The 18,467-nt window shown below is 24.6% G+C and overlaps 1 protein-coding gene across 1 annotated transcript; it reads left to right on the top strand.

Moving 5' to 3' along the window:
- Positions 1 to 396: 396 nt before the first annotated feature.
- On the top strand, positions 397 to 15,159 carry LOC145836103 (WD repeat-containing and planar cell polarity effector protein fritz homolog). Its single transcript, XM_082943909.1, has 15 exons — positions 397 to 445; positions 1,790 to 2,016; positions 3,318 to 3,447; positions 5,135 to 5,239; positions 5,775 to 5,922; positions 6,049 to 6,124; positions 6,875 to 7,041; positions 7,191 to 7,314; positions 7,727 to 7,849; positions 12,429 to 12,602; positions 12,826 to 12,952; positions 13,038 to 13,128; positions 13,441 to 13,616; positions 14,124 to 14,258; positions 14,571 to 15,159. Exons 4-15 carry the CDS (start codon positions 5,194 to 5,196, stop codon positions 14,630 to 14,632), a joined length of 1,449 nt encoding a protein of 482 aa, XP_082800035.1. The 5' UTR covers positions 397 to 445; positions 1,790 to 2,016; positions 3,318 to 3,447; positions 5,135 to 5,193; the 3' UTR covers positions 14,633 to 15,159.
- Positions 15,160 to 18,467: the final 3,308 nt, after the last annotated feature.

Here is an 18,467-nt window from a genome sequence, read left to right as displayed (position 1 = left end):
TACAAAACGTATAATCAAAAATATTTGCGAATGGGACAAGTTAACGACGTTCAATTAGCAATACTCAAAGTAAGTGTTCTAACAATTTTGAAGTCATATACAAACTTTGTGTTAGACTAACAACTTTTTATGTTTAGTATGCTGAGCAACTATTGAAAAACGACGAGACAAAGCAAATATAACTTTTCCAAAACTCAACAAGGTATAGAAAAGAAATCTCCTTCGACATTTTACTTTGTGGTGGACCGTCGAACACACTAAAAGATGCTAATATTTGTTTCTTTTTTTAATTTATCACCAACAGAAACCATAAAAGATTTCGATAATTCCCTACAACAGAAAATGCTACTTTAAAAATTTCTGAACTAAAGAATGTGAAATAGTACTATGGCTAGTTGTGGATTTAGTTACAGAATATGGAGTTTGCTTCATCACAAATGTCCAGGTAAAAGTTATATAGTTACTAAAATATTGCCATTGGAGGTTTATTTTTTCATGTTTCATAATCACTTAATAATGAAGTAATAACTTTAAGAAATTAACTTTTTTTTTTTAAGTTGTAGGTTTAATTACCTATTATGATCATTTAAAGTTAATTTAATTTTTGTTTTATTGTTATTAAATTTGACTACTAAACAACTAATCAAGGTTTACAATATACTTTTAATTTTAAATAATATTTCTGTTTTAAACCAGAACCAAATTTCTAGCAAAAATTTATACTGTTATTTAGGAATTTGAAATAAATATAAACTATTAAAAATGTGTTTAAATTCTCTTTCTAATTTAAAACAATCAATTCATTCACTAGTTATTATTACTTAACAAAAATAAAATTAAAAACATAAAAATGCAACTAGTACAACAACTATAACAGAAAAAATTTGAAATGTTATATTAGCTCAGGAAATATTTTTGTATAAAAGAGTGGCAACCTTGCTAAGTGTATACAGTATCTACAGAAATTATCTTTCAGTAAAATTTATAAATTCTACTACAGATACTTATAAGTTTGTATACGAAAAAAGAAAATTATACTTTACTGTTTTAACTAAATGTATAAGTATTAAACAAATAAAGATATTAAGTTTCTGATTATATAAAGTTAGTTTTTTGTTGCTTTTAGTAATAATTTAGAGTTAGGTTCAATCTTAGTTTTTATATTTTTGTGACTGTATAAACATTGCAACAATAAAGTACTCAATTTTTTTAATGAGGCTTTCTAGCTGGCTTTTGTTAAAAGAACAACAATATTGTTTATAAATGTAAAATTTTGTATGAATATTCATGTTTATATTTTTAACTTTCAGCTTTATTTTACATACTGCTAGTTTAGTTCTTTTTAGTATTTCTACAACTGTTAAGATTTAACCCATTTAATATGTAATTATAAGACAATAATATTTAATGAAACCAGGTTTTTAAAAGAAGTTATAGTATATATATTTTTATATTTTGTCTAACTGTTTTAAAAAATATTAAATAGGCAATAACTTATTAAGAGCTATGTTTTATTTTGAGCACGAGCTTAATAAAATAGAGTAAATTTTGATGCTGACAATTATCTAATTTATAGTCTTGAAAATTCTAAAAAATTGGTTTTAGAAAACTAAGTTTTACAATGCTAATAGTAATATAAGTTATTTTGAGTTTAAGCTTATAAGTATTAAAACTAATCTACTAGTATCTTTACCCAATGCGTTTTCAACATAAAAAATAAGACATTTTTGTAACTTAAAAAGAAATAACTGTTTTTATTATAAAAAAGTTGTATTGTATTATAAAACAGAAAAAAACTTATCACACAATTCATACTATGATAAAAGTTTGAAAGAGTCAACAAAAAGTTCCGAAGTAGAACTGCAGAAGAAAGAGTTTAATATAAGTAGACAACAAGTATGGAAACCAAAAAACACCAGACCTGATAAACTCAGAGATCAAATAAAAAATTTAGAACAGTTTTTTCAATTACATTATGTTGCTCATTTTGATACTACCAACAATAAAATTATCAAGGTTAGTATGTAAGCATTTGATTTACTATTTAAAATTAAATTAAAAGTAATTGATACTAGTTGACAACAATAATTGTTTAAAATAAAAAATTAAGCTTTTTTATATAAACACTTTAAATAGAGGTGTGTAAATTAAATATTTTTTATACAACTAGGTTTTGATGACAAAAAAATAGCGACCTCTTCAAGTAAAATTAAATAGAAAACTGTAAAATACAATGTATAAATTTTTTTTAAAGTTTTAAGTAATGTTTTTTTTTTAAGATGTTTTTGTAGGAAACAACATTTTAAGCAAAAAAAAATTGTACAGTAATTTAGAAATTTAATAACAACATCTATACACAGTCACATAGGCTAAAATGGTATATGAAAAGTAAAATAGGAACAGTTTTTGTTATGTTACTATAATTTGAAAAATCAGAGAGTTAATTTTGTATATGCACTTTTATTATCTCTGTTATCTGATTTTTTACAATCATCTGAGGTTTACTAAGTTAAGGTCAAAATAATGAAAAAAAAAATCATATACATTTTTTATTTTGAATGAGATTTTTTTATTAAACTACTAATTAAACTCATAAAATGAAATTTTGAAATGTATATATAAAATTATGAAAACTAAAACCAAATATCTTTAGTTTAACATGTTTTTGAAGAGATTTATCTTTCACAAATAATTTTAGCATCAAAGACATCAAAATATGATTTTTAGAAACCTCTTCGAATTGCCTCAAGCCAACTGGCGTAGCTTATTTGTAGGTAAATTTCAAATTTAGACCTTAAATGTGCTAGAGTTTTGGCTTTCTGACCATTAATTTTCAAAGATAACTTCAAAACATCTTTCTTCTTATTTAAAGTTACAAGCCTACTGTGCCAGGTTGTTTTTTCACTTCAAATAGTGGCAACTCTGGTGTTATATAAACTAATTAAGGCATAAATGAATATCAATGTAAATTTAAAAAATACCTAATGGAGAATTATGTATTGAAATATATTTTTATGCACACTGTCAGACTTGAAAGCTCTATAGAGTTGTTAGTATTTTAAAGGCTGTAAAACATTGTTGTAACTTTTAATGTCTCTGTAATAAAATAGTTATTACATTTTCTCACAAGCTTTGCTTTCCTGGATCTTTGGGATTTAATGCATTATAAGGTTACGTCAAACTATAAAAATTATTTTAATACTTCAATATATTTTATACATAAGTTTTTATTGTATAAATTGAGATAAATACTGACAAAAGTAATGATACTTAAACTAGTAATATTTTTTTTCTAATAGACAAACTATTTTTGCTAGATTGTCTTTAGCAATGGCTTGATAGCAACAATTCAAGTTTCAAATGATGGTGATGATATAAGAAAAATTGACTTAAATAAACTGCTTTGCTCAAGTGGTAGATTGCCTCCTAATTTATCTATCACTTCAGGTCTTGTTTTGTAAACTTTTTTGATTGATCCACCTAGAGTGGTTACATGAAATTTAAAACTTAGACACTATAAAAAGAGTAAGGCCACATCTCAAAGAGAAACTTGAAATTAAAAAATATTAAACAGTGTTGCTGAAGTTCTAATTAATAATGCTATGATGATAATGAAGAAATACAATAATGAGAATTATTTTTTACCTAAAATAGCCATATTTTGTACATTTAAAGTTTTTTTGCCTTTGTGTCAAAAAGTAATTTAAGTTTGAAAATATAAAACGTGAAAATGAAGGTAAAAAAATGTATTAAAAGAAATAACTTACAATTGGTCACAATTGTTTTAATTTAAATGTGGAAATTTTAATTGTGTTGCTTCCGCCGATAGTACTAAATTTAGTTTAGATTTTATAGTTTTATACAATTAAGTTAACAAAAACAGTTGAAAAAATGAAAACATTTGTTTTTGTGCTCACCATTATATTAAACTGACAGAGTTTTGCTGCACATAAAACATGTTTAGCTCCACAGAGTCTTTAAATATCAGTGTAAATTAAAAGTTTTGTATAAAATGTGTTTATGTATTAGATCATTTACTATAAGTATATGTAAATAAATACAAACTGCTTATTTTCTTTATACTTTGAAATACCAAATTTTATGTCAAGTAGCAAAATAGTAAGTATACTTAAAAAAACTTATTTATAAATATATTCTGGATGTTAAATTTTATTTAAAGACAACAGTACAGTTTTATAATGTAAATTTTTATGAGGTATAAATATATCTACATAAATGTAAAGAGATAACTCATAAAACTACTAGTCATATTATAAAAAAGTTTTAAACAATGAAATATTTCAAAAACCCACAACTTCAAGTATGTTGTTTTCTTTTTAAAATAAGATATAAGATTTTAGAATTAAATTATTTCATAATCTCAGTGGACATATTTTATATTGACTTCTTTATTTATGATTTAAAGTTTTCACCCAAACTGAAGTTAACTGTACATTTTAAAAATAATATTTGAAAATTTTTTAAAGCTTAAACATTGACAGTTTATAGTAAATGTTGATATATGTGAATTCTAAGTATAGTAAACTTTATTGACTAAGTAACAGCAATGTTTTTTAATAACTATTTTTATTATTTTGCTAGTGGTATAAATGAAATTTTACAAATAATTATTTATGCAAAGTTTATATTTATTCATCAAAAATCACCTTTATATTGTGCTGTGTATTAATAGTTTCAAACATAGATGTTTCAAAAATATTAATAATCAATTACGATTTATATTTTTTAAGGTAAGTTTGTTAATAAAAAATATTTTTCAGTAATCTTTTAAAAACATTATATTTTTAAAATATGCGTTTAAATTTTATTTGAATGCATGTTTTTAAGAAAATTGTTTGAAAACTCATTTGCGTTTAAAACGTCTTTTTTAGTTAGTATATATTGCTATAAGTAGTAAGTACTTCAAGTACATAGTATTTAGTTCTAATATAAACAGGTATTAAGTATATTTTTAGCTCAAAAAACGTTTCTATTTAGTAACACTTAAACGCTTTAGTTTTTTTAAACTTTCTTTATAACTTAAAATGATTATAATCATGCACCAAGTCACATTTCTTTTATGCATAAAGTATAAATATTTATTTCTTGCAATTAAAAGTATATAATTTTACAGCTAGTTTGAGTGAAAATCATTCAAGTTTTTCTTTTCTGCAGTCAAGCCAAGTTGCATTTATGTTCGGAAAACCTGACAATAAACCTATCTTTAAAAGCATTCCTGGTGGGTAGTATAGTTCTATTAATTTTCAATACACTTACAATACGTTTAACTAATTTCTTAAACGTATATATACAACTTAAGTTAGACTGAAGCTTAATTTTTTTATCAAAGGTACTATAAACGAAAGTTTTGTTTTTGAAAGTTTGTTGCCGGAAAGCCAAATTTTAGAGATTTTAACAAAAAAAAATATATTAACTACAAAGATTTTTCTATTTACTATTGAAGAATTTTTCGATAAAACAAATTTGGATGTCTTCAAAAAAAAATTATAATAAAATATTAAACATTATTGTTAATTAATCACAAATCAAGGTAAATAAATGATTTAATTAATTTTTTACAATTAACCCAAAATATGTTGACAAAAATTAATTATCTAGTTAAGTGAAGTATTTTGTTTATATTATTATTATTACATTTTACTTTTTATTTAGCTTAAATTAATCTTCATCTTGCTTGTAATCTTTCCATCAACTATTCTCTTAGTTAGAAAAAAACTAAAGTAATATTTTAGTAAATCTTTCAAATCAAATAGGTCCAGTTTCAAAGGAGCTTAACAGAAGACTTGTTTATAACAAAACAAATGATTTATTAATTTGCTGGTGGAAGCTGGGCAGACTTTTACAGAATATATCAAAACAAGATCAAGTTAATGTCGTGCTGATAGACTGCACTAACTTCAGGTTTGCTTTATCTTTTTAATACCAAATCTTGTGTTATTTTATTCTACTCCAAATTTTTGTTGTGAAAAAGTAATTGAAAGATCAATTTTTATTTTTGAAGATAAAAAAAATGTTTATAAATTTTAGGTTTGACGTAATGTCTACATTGTTAACTGCAGAAGAGTTGTTTTATCTGCATTTTGATGATTCTCAAAAAAATATAGTAAGTGAACACAGTTTTTTTAGATTTAACGCATCTTTATTTTAAGTTTGATTTTTAACTTAAATGTTTTGTATGCAAGAATGAAATATTAAAAACAGTAAAAGTATGAAAATTTTACTTTAAAAAAACTGGAAAATGTAAAATAAGTAATCATAAAAAATTCTCTCTTTATAAATATTTTTTAAATGAACGGTAAAAAAATGTATGAAATGTTTACAATTTATGATTATAGTTTTAGAAAATTATTTATTAGTTTCTTCTTTGACTATTTCTTTTGAAATAACATTCAATAAAAGTCTAATCAATTATATTTTTTAATTTAGGATACCTGTCTAATTAACTTTTAAACAGCCTTATCAAGTTTTTTCTTCTGTGTATTTAAACTTTAATTACTGTATTTAAAAGTTTATAATTTGATATGTTTTAATTTTTTTTTTGAAATTCATGGTTGTAATATTAGTGTATTGATGAATTTTCGCTTGGGTTACCTTTAAAAAATCTTAAAATTGATTTTTTAAACTACATTTTTGATTTAAGTTTCTTCTTGGACTTGTTTTATCGAGTTTCATTCAAAATTAAAATGTTCAGTCAAAAACTGAATAAAAAAGTTTTAGTCAAATTGTTCTGTTTACAGACAAATATTGTCTTCGATGAATAATAATAATAATAATTTTTAACTACAGAATAAGTTTTTAATTGATCAAAAACAACATAGTTTTTTTTGTCAAACTGAAATTAAATACTAAACAGTTTTTGACACTCGAACGACCAAGAAATAAAAGTTCTTGTGAACATCTGTTGAGTTACGTTATGTATGAGATAACGTCAAATTTGCAAATAAGTAGACTGAGCGTGAAAAAATTGAAATTGCCAAATGGCGAAGTTTATTCCGGAGTAATATCTGCTTGCATTAATAAGTTATTCACTATTTTTAAATAAAATATACTTTACTTAAATATTATTTGGCAACTAAATAAAATAGACTTTTAAAAAGCAGAATTATTTAACTACTAAAACAAACTAAATTTGTCAAAACCATTAATTACACTAATAATATTTTTTCTAGAGATAATACAAAGGTGGTAGTCGGCTGCAGTGATGGAAAGTTATTGATATATGACGTAACAATTGTTTGTGATGATGTGCAACCTTTGATTAGTGCTAAAATTAAGTCACTAGTTCCTAACAAGGTTTTCTTTTTGCTGTTTTGTTTTAAAGCTGTAGCCCTATTTATGTTTAAACATCACACATAAAAAACACAGTTCTTCAAAAGAATTGAAAAAATAAAAAATAAAGACAAACATAATTTTTTTAAAGTTAATATAAGTTTTAACTGATCTAATAAATAGTTCTTTGTACCAGTAAATGTGTATATATTTTTTCTAGTAAGTTATAAATAACTTGAATTCCTAAATGTTAATAACAAAAGATATGTAATTGATACAAACTTGTTTGACATCAACTAATATATTGTATGATACTTTTGTGAAATTACAAGTTGTTTTGTGATAATTTAGTAATGGGAAATTGATGTTTAAATCTTAAAATCCTAAATAGAATTGATTTACTCAACACACAATATTAGTAACAAGGTACTTTCAGCTTTTGTGGTTGGAAGACTGTGTATTGGTGGCGAGTGGAAAAGGTGAAATTTCTATATTCGATGCTGCCTTGAACAGAGTTAATTTCACTGACTTTCATGGAAGCAGTACAGAAGAAATCAATGTTTGTGATTAACTTGTGTTTACAAATCAACATTGTTACTAGTTTGTAAAACGTACTTTTAATAATGATATACTTATCTCGATAGGTTTTAATACAGTATAAATGTTTGTTATATGATTACCAAACTTTTTCAAACTTCACTTAAATGGTAGATGCTAATTTTTATCTATTAAGTTCTTGAACTTCAGACAATAAGATTGATAAGTTTAAATCAAACGATTTCTATAAACAATAAATTACTAAATGAATCAACATGAATTTAGGCATTGCCAGTTTCTAATTTATTACGTAAAGTTTTGTAATACTTTTTTATAGGTGCTTCAAAATTATATAGAAAGCTATTGTATTGATTTCGTACTATTAAGTTTTAGTTTAAAAGTATTTATAAGTTCTTAATTGATGATTATTAATAATTATATCATGATTTCGTGTTAATATTATATTCAAATATTGAAACAAAAGTGACCAGTAATTATACAACAAGAAATAAAAGACACACAATTTCAATAAAACTAAATACATTTCGAGCAATTCTCATCAATAGAGTACAAAGGTAACAAGTAATAAGATTTTACAAACTTGCATAGTAACCAAGTAATCAACTAATTAATAAACGACAAAAACAATTAGTAACAGTTAAAATTATTTAAGTTTACTTACGTTATGATTGATCTACAATAAAACTAAACATAAATAAAATGAAAACAATCCTTATAAAGTATTACGAAAATAAAGAAACAGTATAGTCAAAATCGTTTTGCTTACATAAATCAGGTTTCCTTAACAAAATAAAAATGGCTTATAATTTCGTTAAATTAAAAACATTACTACAAGTTTTAGTAATTTTAAGTATATTTAGATTATAACTACAAGATTAACACAAGTTGAATATTAACCAAATGTTCTGCTATAGATGAACGTTTAGATGCATTTAAAACTTTGACCGGTGTATCGTCTTTCTTATCTGAAAAGCTAAAATTCTCTACACTCTTTGGTACATGCTCTTTTATTGTTTTCCTTGATGTCTTATTGTTAGTCCAATACAGGTGCTTTACAACAGCAGCTGTATTGGTAGATTACCATACTTCTATTTAAGTTTGATACTGGATCCTTACCACCTGTTGTAAATAGTGGTTTAGAAGTGAAGACAATTCTAGGGTTGCAGAACATTTGGTTAATAATTCAACTTGTGCAAACAGTTATAATCTAAATAGATTTAAAATTATTAAAACTTGTAGTAATGTTTTCGATTTAATTGAATTAGAAGCCATTTGTATTTTGTTAAGGAAACCTGTTTTATGCAGGGTTGCCACAAGGTCAGGAAAAGTCAGGAAATCAGGAAAAGTCAGGAAAAACTTAAAAAGTGACAAAAGTCTGGAAAAGTCAGGAAATTTGACAAAATTAAAAAAAAAAGTCAGATTTAGTCAGTTTAAATTTACAAAATTCCTCATTTTCTAAAGCCTTTAAATCAGGGTTTCCCAAAGTGGGCGATATCGCCCCCCTGGGGGCGATTTTAATAAATCGGGGGGCGATAATTAGTAAGTGGGCGAAAGGGTGGGCGATAATTAGTAAGGGGGCGAAAAGGGGGCGATTTTAAAATTTTGGGCAGTCATAAAATTTTTACTTTTTGTCTAGCTATTTTACTAATTTTAGCTTGCTATTTTACTAATTTTAACTTGCTTAAATATTTGACCCTAAGGTACAACTTAAACAAAAAAGTTTATTTCGTTTATGTAAAATGTAGAGAAAAAGATCAAGTACTTATGACTCCTACTTTTAAGTAAGTTACATATTTTCATTAATATATTTCTTATTAAACAATTACACAAATCAGAGACAATCGGAATCCCTCTCACCATTTTATAACCTGACATATTTGTATGTTATTTGAAATCATAAATGGTTTGTAAAAATCTACGTGATCTATTATTAAATATCACTTCAAGATATTTCCAACTTATTTTTGAAAAGTCAGACTAAGAAAAAATCTTTACGGGGTTGCCAATTTACCTTGAAACCTGGAAAAACCTGGATTTTGACAATTTAGTCAAAAAAAAAACCTAAAAAATCAAATATTTATAGCAGTGTGAACATATTAACTAGTAAAGTTTCGATTTGACACAAAAAAGCTATTATATAGATAAAAGTATGGACTCCTCCGAAGCAGATCTTTTTGGACTAAACGACTTACAATAATTCTTCTCAGACTTACAAACTGACCTTAAACTAAAAGTAAATTTTTCCAAAGAACGATATGAATGCTTTTGGACTCAACAAAAACTAAAGCAAAAGTATCAAATCATTTGAAAAAATTAGATTGTTGTTTATAGTTTTTCCTTTTAGCTATGTTGTTGAGAAAGCTTTCAGTTCAGTTATCAAAATCTTGAGCAAAAGATCTAATATAAATGTTTGTAAAGGAGGCTTTATTTTACTAATTAAGAATTAGATTAGAAAAACTTGCAAGCAGTCATAAACCTCATCCTTCACATTATATTAGACTTCAGTAGCAGACATTATTTTATGAAAGTTTTATTTATTTTATTTGACCTTTTAAAACACATCTTTTTTAACCTGGTTTGTATTGTATTTAAGTAGTCTTTTTCTAAAAAACATTTTTTTAAGTTATTTATTCTACAACAGGTATGCATAATGCCTAATAAATACTAATTACGGTAGACTTCCTCTTAAGTTTGCACTTTTTACCCAAAAAAAGTGCACGTTTATATTTTTTTAATTAAACTTAAATAAAGTCTATTACTAACTAAGTATCGATAAAACAAAAAAAAATACATAATATTAATTGCTTATATAGATTTAGTTTTTTCAATGAATGTTTGTTTTATTTTTTAGTTGATTTCATGTTTATACATAATGTTATTGCATATAACATATTTAAATTTTTCATTTTGTAAAAAAAAAAGTAATAATTTTTGAGTTTGCCCTTTTTGATTTTGTTCAAAGTGCGAACTCAAGCGGAAGTCTACTGTATTTATTAAATGGTTTATGTTTTAAATCTGTTAATAGTTTTATTTTGACTTGGTTAGTTTTGTAGTTTATATTTGTCGTTTTACATTACACTAAAAGTTTTTATAGTATAGTGATTAAAGTATTTATTAGTTTGAAATTTATTTGACATATTTTTTTTATTACTTGATTAATCTGTATAAATTAAAAAAATCTTGATAGCTAATAAATTTTTTATTTCAAAACATTTTTTTTTGGTTTTAAAAGAGTATAGATTTGAGGTCTCTATTTGTAATGACTTCAAATTTTTCATTTAAAAGATTCTTAAACTCAATTTTGTTTTCTAACTTTTTATTATTGTTAAAAAATCTATATATTAAGGAATTTTAAACTGTTAATACAACTATTTTTTGTTTTATCTTAATAATCTGCGTGCAAAAAAAGTACCAGACTAAATTACATTTTAAACATAAGTTTTTGGCTCAAAAGTTTGTACTCAAAAAAAAAAACTACTTTGTAAAATCGTAGGGGGCGATTGTTTTTCAAATTTCTGAAAAGGGGGCGATTTAGTAAACGAGTTTGGGAAACCCTGCTTTAAATGGTAAAAAAATTATTAAGGTCCTTTAAAGTCAGATAAAAATTGCAAAAGTTTCCGAAAAATTTACAATTTACAATGTTTAATTTCCAATTGCCTTCATCTATTAATTAATAAAATATCCATTATAATACTGCAAAATTTTTCTTTTATATTTGAACAAGTACCCTGCTTGAACAAGCAGTTTTTGTAAGCTTTTTAGTATTGATGATCTGTAGTAAGAACACTTCCATAGTGATACTGTGCTATGAACACAAAAGTTTATCCATCATAATTTTAGTAACAAAGTTTTTTTTGTTTAAGTAAATAATTGAGTTCTTTATAATTAAGCAGTTAGCTTAGTTTTTTATGTAACAAGTTGATGTGTATACTTTACCTCTTTGTATTTTTTCCAAAGTTGTTTAAATTTGTAAAATAAGTTATAAAAGAGGTATGTAGATAGTTCAATTGATGTAATGGAAGTTAGATGATTGAATTCAGCAAAAAAAACTGTTGTTTTAACCTTTCTAAATATAAGATTTAAAGTTCTATATAGTTTTAAGTGTTTGATCATGTATTTTAAAGTAAGTTTAAATAAAGAGAAATATTTAGAAAAGTCAGGAAAATCTTAGTAACAAGTCAGGAAAAAGTCAGGAAATATTTCTCAGCTTGATCTGTGGCAATCCTGTTTATGTAAGCAAAAAGATTTTGACTATACTGTTTCTTTATTTTCGTACTACTTTATAAGGATTGTTTTCATTTTATTTATGTTTAGTTTTACTGTAGATCAATTATAACGTAAATAAATTTAAATGTTTTTAACTGTTACTAATTACTTTTGTCGTTTATTAATCTGATGATTACTTTATGATTATTTGATTACTTGGTTAATATATTTAAGTGTATCGTATACCTGATGATTTTTGTAAGATTTTACTTATTTGATAGTAAACTGTAAAAATCCTGTTAAAATTAATTTCAATACAGCTTCTTAGTGAGAATGCTTTGTAACTAGTTCAACATAACTTCAACTTCAAACAGTTGTATGAGAATATAGCGAACGGCAATGGGCTATCCGATATGACCTTGATTAATTCGAGTTCGCTTCATAGCACGGTCTTGCTGCATTTCAACGGAGGCCCGCTCGCATCTCTGCGGCTTCATGGAAAACTCACCAATGAAAGACTAGTGCGCATGTACCTTGATCAATTTAAAGTTGGTTTCACGTTTTAGTGTCAATTGGTTCGGAGAATACTTTGATATATAAGATCAAGTTTTGTTTTGTGTGCAAATGTTAAAAAAAAAAACTATGGTATGTAAATGTTACTTAGTTTAGTTGTAAAAAATAAGTGTTATTATAACTTCATAGATCTTTAAAGTTTTATAACTGTTAAAATTTAGAATACTTAACTTTAGTGTTTTTTTTTTGCAAACTCAGGCTAAAGAAGCGATAGATGTTTTAAAGTCATTAAACTGGAACTTGAGTGGTAATGTTGCCTGCCACATATTAGTAATGATTGCTGATGAACTGTTGAAGGAAGTCCCTATGGCTTTTGACACCGAAGGTTTTTATTTATTACTTTAAGTTTTTGCTCACAATAAATTATTTAAGTCAAAAACTTACACATTTAACATGTATGTTTAATTTAGAGTATTTGGAACAAACATTTGCATGCTTTTACTCCCCTTCGATACCAATCAATGATGAGATTGTGGTAAAACATCGTTACAATTTGAATTGGTTTGTTTAACGTTGGTTTTATGTCCATAACCGAAATTGTTTAAAGTTTAAAACTACAACTGGCAGACTTCAGTTATTATATGTTTCTACAAGTATTAGGCGATTTAATTTAAATGCATTTTTGTAATATTAATATACGTTTCCTAGATTTTATAAAATTTTCCATTCAAATTTATAATGATTTTACTAAACTTCAATTAAATGAATATTTCCTACGTTTATGAAAACTTAGCTTTTGATAAGAAATGATAAAACTAGTTTTGTATATGTTTCCTTTATTCTCAAATAAATAAAAAAACAATCTTGTTTCAGCTATCTGAGGCGCTTCTTCCACCATTTGTTACGTCATAACAGACTTGAAAAAGCGTTACTACTTGCCAAAGACATTGGTTCATGGGAGTTGTATAACGATATTTATTTTGCTGCCACCGATTGCGGAGACGATCAAATTGCTCAATTCGCCAAAACAAAATCGGAAGAACTAAGAGGTTAGTTTCTTTTTTTTTTATTACTTAAGAATTTTATTCAAAAAAAAAATCACTTATAAAAGTGAAAACTTTTGTCATAGAGTGTATGACTAAACATTTAAATCATTCAGTAAAACCTAATACTCATGTAGTTTTCGAAACTTTCTTTTGTCCGTTTTTAAAATCAATGTTTTCTCAATTTTTTATCATTTTTAGTAAAAATTTAATAGTAGAATTTCTAAAACTCTAAAGTTTTAATATTTTTGTGATTTAACTTTACTATAACTTAATAAACAAGTACATAAGGTTTAAAAATTAGCTATCCGTTTACTCTCAAAAAACCTTAAAAAGTCGATCGACAAAAAAAATATCTTACTTTAACCTACCTTTTCAAAGTGGATATAATATATATATGTTTTTGAATTACAAACTGCAGTGAAAAATTGTTTAAAAAAATAGCAGCTAGTTGTTTTTATTCATATAAAGTTGTATTTTCAGTTGTTTGAATAAAAAGTTAATAAATTGTAGAAAAAGAAAGCAATTTAGATGATGATAATGAAGAATTGTGGAAAAATTTGAACATACAAGAAGATGATGATGATAATGATTATCTCGAAATTGAGTTGGGCAAACAGTTAAAAGATGAAAACTTTTCAGCTTCTAGTAAGTTTTTAATTGTATTTATGCTACTAAACTTGAGGCTATTTGGAAGATTATGCATCTATTTTTAGATTTTTAAAAAATTATAATAGTTTTGAAATATATCTTTTCCTATCTACTGTTTTATGTTTTACATTTTTTTAAAAGTTTTTTTTTTAATTGTAATACAACTTAAGATAAAAAAACAGTTTTTTATTAACTAAAATTAATTTATCTTTAGAATGTGTGTACATAGTTTGAAGAAATTAAGTTAATGCTAAAATATAAACTTTGAAAGTTAAACTAGATGTAGTAATTTGTTTTTGTTAATTTCAGCAACAACATTAAACTCAAAAGGAAAAAGCTCGTTAAAAGTTATGGATCTCGGATTTGTTTAAGACATAACTTTTGTTTGTGTTTTGTTTTAATTTATTGCTTTGTTTTTATTCAAAACAGAATAATGCCTTTTTTAATCAACTGCATATTTCAAACCACTGTATTGTTTATTTATCAAGAGTTTATTCTTGCAAACTTATACATTCTCTTTAAGATACATCAGAGTTTTAAATGTTTTAGTAAAAATTCTGTTTATTATACTAATTTAAAATAAACGAACTACACTGTTAAATTTCTGTTCAAAAAAAATCAGTTTCAAATGGTTTGATTGAATATCACTTCTAATCAGTTATAAAAAATTTAAAAGCAACTTGCTTAAGTAAAAATTAGTTTTAATGTGTGTTTTTTTCCCAAACAACACTTTTACAGAAAGTGTCATATTCACATAAAAGTAAAAAACAAATAAGTTACGGTCCATTTTAAAAAAGACACGTTTATAACTTTTTTAATTTTGCTACAATAAAAAAATGCGAATCCTACAAAAAATATCACTATTATAAATTTTTAGAATCTTTTGATAAATCAAATATACTCAGTTTCATATCATTAATTAAGTTTTTATTAGGTGATTAATTTTTTTTTTAAGATTTTTATTATAAAGTTTAAAAAAATGCATGTTATACATAAAAAATAATTTAAGATCGTTTTGTTTATTAATGACACTATACAAAAGTACTTCTTTAACATTATAGCAGCAAATACTGGAAAAAATAAGGAAACAATTATGTCTAATATAACATTCGTTTCTTTTGAAAAAAGTTGCACTGTAATATAAATATATTATATACAATTATCACTTCGTTTTAGTTTGTGTCCACAGTTTTTTCGTTCTTAAACCTGTACTTGTTCACTGTATAAAGTATTATTTTTCTAATTATTTTGCAGTAAAATAAATAATATAGTTTAAACGCTTTCTTTAGCATGTTTATCTTAAAATTCTTTATGAGAAAAAAACATTTCTGTACATGGTTCGCAAAAAAAAATATCATAAACTAGAGAAGTTTTTGAATTATATTATCTTACTATTTTTAATGATATGAAATTTTAATAATCAAAGGCAAAATCGTTTTGAATAATCTAAGATTTTAAGCTCAATAAAGTTTTGACTATAATCCATAAACTGTCATTACAAGAATTTAGAGAAGAAAATAAAGTTATTAGTTTAGTAAGTTTAAAAGTATTTACCAATGATAAGTTTGGTGTTGTTTTAATACAAAGTGTAGGTTTTAAAATTCGATGGATTAAAAACCTTTTAAACTTTAGAATGATTGTGTTGTTTTTATAAACTTTATTAGCAACAAGTTTCGATGATATCAATTAGATCATCAGAGCATAAGCTTTCATCAGGCTGTCAGATAAGTTTTGAAATGTAAAGACGTTATTTGGTTTGTAAAGTTACAATATGTTTGAAAAAACTTGTAAACTAGACTATTTTCAACAGAAAAAATTTCCAACAGAGTTATTATCGATAACTTTCAAAGTTTGTATTCAATTTAACCATATATAAATAATTATTATAAATATAGTTTTATAAATACATAAACAATACCTCTTTTAAAATAAATTAAATAGTATAAAACTTAAAAATCCATAATTTGTTTGAAAGATTTTTAATACTTCGCTTAAATAAAAAATTGTTAGTTTTTTTGTATATTTCGTTTAACTTCTATTTATTGACTAGATGTTTGCCAATACAAGAAAAGTATTTTTAGTAGCTTTTTCTGATAATTGTCTTTTTTTAATTATCAGCACATGTTGATCGGTAGTGGAATCATTAAGCTGTTAATTTCCAAACTCATTACCACAACGACTCTATATCTACATACATCGTTGCTTGTTTCTCAGATAAAGAAACAGTTTTAACCAAATCAAAATCGAGTTTAAAGACTTAAACAGTACATATTTATTTTCTTTATTACGTCATTTTAGAAGCAGATTTAAAATGTTTTAAATGTAAAATCATTTAGTAGTGTTTCATTTTTAAAAACATTTCTACTGAAAACACTTTGTTAAAAGTTCTCTAAATAAATTACTTCTTTATGCAGTCTTTTTTCTTAATTTTTTTCTTCAACTTTTGCATCGAAATATTATATCTAAATACCAGGGTTGCCACTTGGTCAGGAAAAGTCAGGAAATCAGGAAAAGTCAGGAAAAATTTAGAAAAATTACAAAAGTCAGGAAAAGTCAGGAAAAAATGGGGGGTTTTGAAAAAAAGTCAGGAAAAGTCAGGAAATTTGATAAAAAAAAAAGAAAAAAAGTCAGATTTTGTCAGTTTAAATTTACAAAATGCCTTGTTTTCCAAAGCCTTCAAATGGTTAAAATTAATTAAAAGTCCTTTAAAGTCAGAAAAAAGTTCCAAAATTTTCCTAGAAATTTACAATTCTTTTAGATTTAATTTTTAGTGCCTTCATCTGGTATAAATTAGTAAAATATACTTTTAAAACTGAAACATTTTTCTATTAACATATTGAACAGCTTTATATAGTTCCAAGTGTTAGATTATGTATTTTAGAATAAGTTTAATTTAAGATTTTGATTTAAAAAAGTCAGGAAAATTTTGGTAAAAAGTCAGGAAAAAGTCAGGAAAAGTCAGGAAATTTTACTCAGCTTGATCAGTGGCAACCATGAAATACTTTTTCTATCAACTAGAAAGCTTCATATTTTTGAACATTTCTATCTTTCCGTACTTTATACTTTAAAGGTGGCAATAAAAGTTCTCAACTCTAATAAAATGAAAGGAGATTGATCAATAATTTTTAATAATAATGTTTAAAATCTTATTCAAATAGAATATTATGGATATATTATTCTATTTGAATAACATTTTAAACAACTGAAGATCTCGTCTTCAAACGAGTGAAACATTGTTTTGTTTAATAAAATTTTAAATTTATTATTGATCATTTCTATCTTTAAAAGTTGATTATCTTAATTTGGTGGTAAAAGTACAAAAAATCTTTTAGAATTTAAAAACTTCATCTTTGTTTCTAGCTTTTAACCTAGTACTAAAAAGCCTCTGAACCTGAACTAAAAAGACTTTTTTTAACTTCACCCATAATATTCTATTATTACATATTCAACAACACAATGTTTTACACAACATGGCATGGGCACACTGAACTCTTTTTCTTCTAATAATTTAACTTCTTCATGCATTTTATTTCTACAAATAGTTAAATAAACAAACTGACTTAATTTTTGGTTTAACTAAAAGTTAACTGCTTATTTTGATAGAAGTTTTTCATTATAAAATTCGTTAATTTTTGAGCTCGGCATCGGAGGTTATATGGTAACTTACGAAATCGATGCTTTTAGTTCATCCTTTTTTCTTTTATTTTACTTTTTTTTTTAGTCAATTAAATGAAATATTATAACATACTGAGCAAATTGGATGGATATTCTGTCTTTAATTTATTAATTATGTTTGTAAAATATTCCTTGGTAATAACTCTGTTACAAACAAATTACTCTGGATTCGCTCTGGAAAACGAGAAATAAATTCTGAATTTTTAATTACTTTGAGAAGATACTACTAATTCTCACCTCGGTTAACCCAATTAAAATTGTTCCCCTTTATTTCAGTTAGGCGGGGTCCCTTGTATAAACTGAACCTCCCAGTGTGCTATCACCAGATTTGTCTGTTTGTTTTTAGTTTTGATAAATAAAGCTATTGGAATTTTTTAGCCTGATACGAAAATAAAATCAATAATGTTTTATTCTAAAACTTTAAAACTCTAGACTAAAAACATAAACTAGGATTTTTTTTTATCAGTTTAATAAGTAAAAACTCTTTTGTTCTTGATTTATAATACAGAATTAGCAAGAGTATTGCAGCTA

This window comes from Thalia democratica, chromosome 5 (genome assembly GCF_965202585.1).
Source record: "Thalia democratica chromosome 5, ktThaDemo2.hap1.1, whole genome shotgun sequence".
Lineage (NCBI taxonomy): Eukaryota > Metazoa > Chordata > Thaliacea > Salpida > Salpidae > Thalia > Thalia democratica.
Note: the sequence above shows the minus strand (reverse complement) of the source record. Positions and strands in the feature narration are given on the sequence as shown.

What these genes read in the sequence shown, in the direction of transcription:
- LOC145836103 (XM_082943909.1), top strand. Translation starts at nt 5,194, where the DNA reads ATGTTCGGAAAACCTGACAATAAACCTATCTTTAAAAGCATTCCTG. An exon ending in CATCGTTACAATTTGAATTG is followed by an intron (nt 13,129 to 13,440) that starts GTTTGTTTAACG and finishes ATCTTGTTTCAG; the next exon opens with CTATCTGAGGCGCTTCTTCC. An exon ending in TGAAAACTTTTCAGCTTCTA is followed by an intron (nt 14,259 to 14,570) that starts GTAAGTTTTTAA and finishes TGTTAATTTCAG; the next exon opens with CAACAACATTAAACTCAAAA.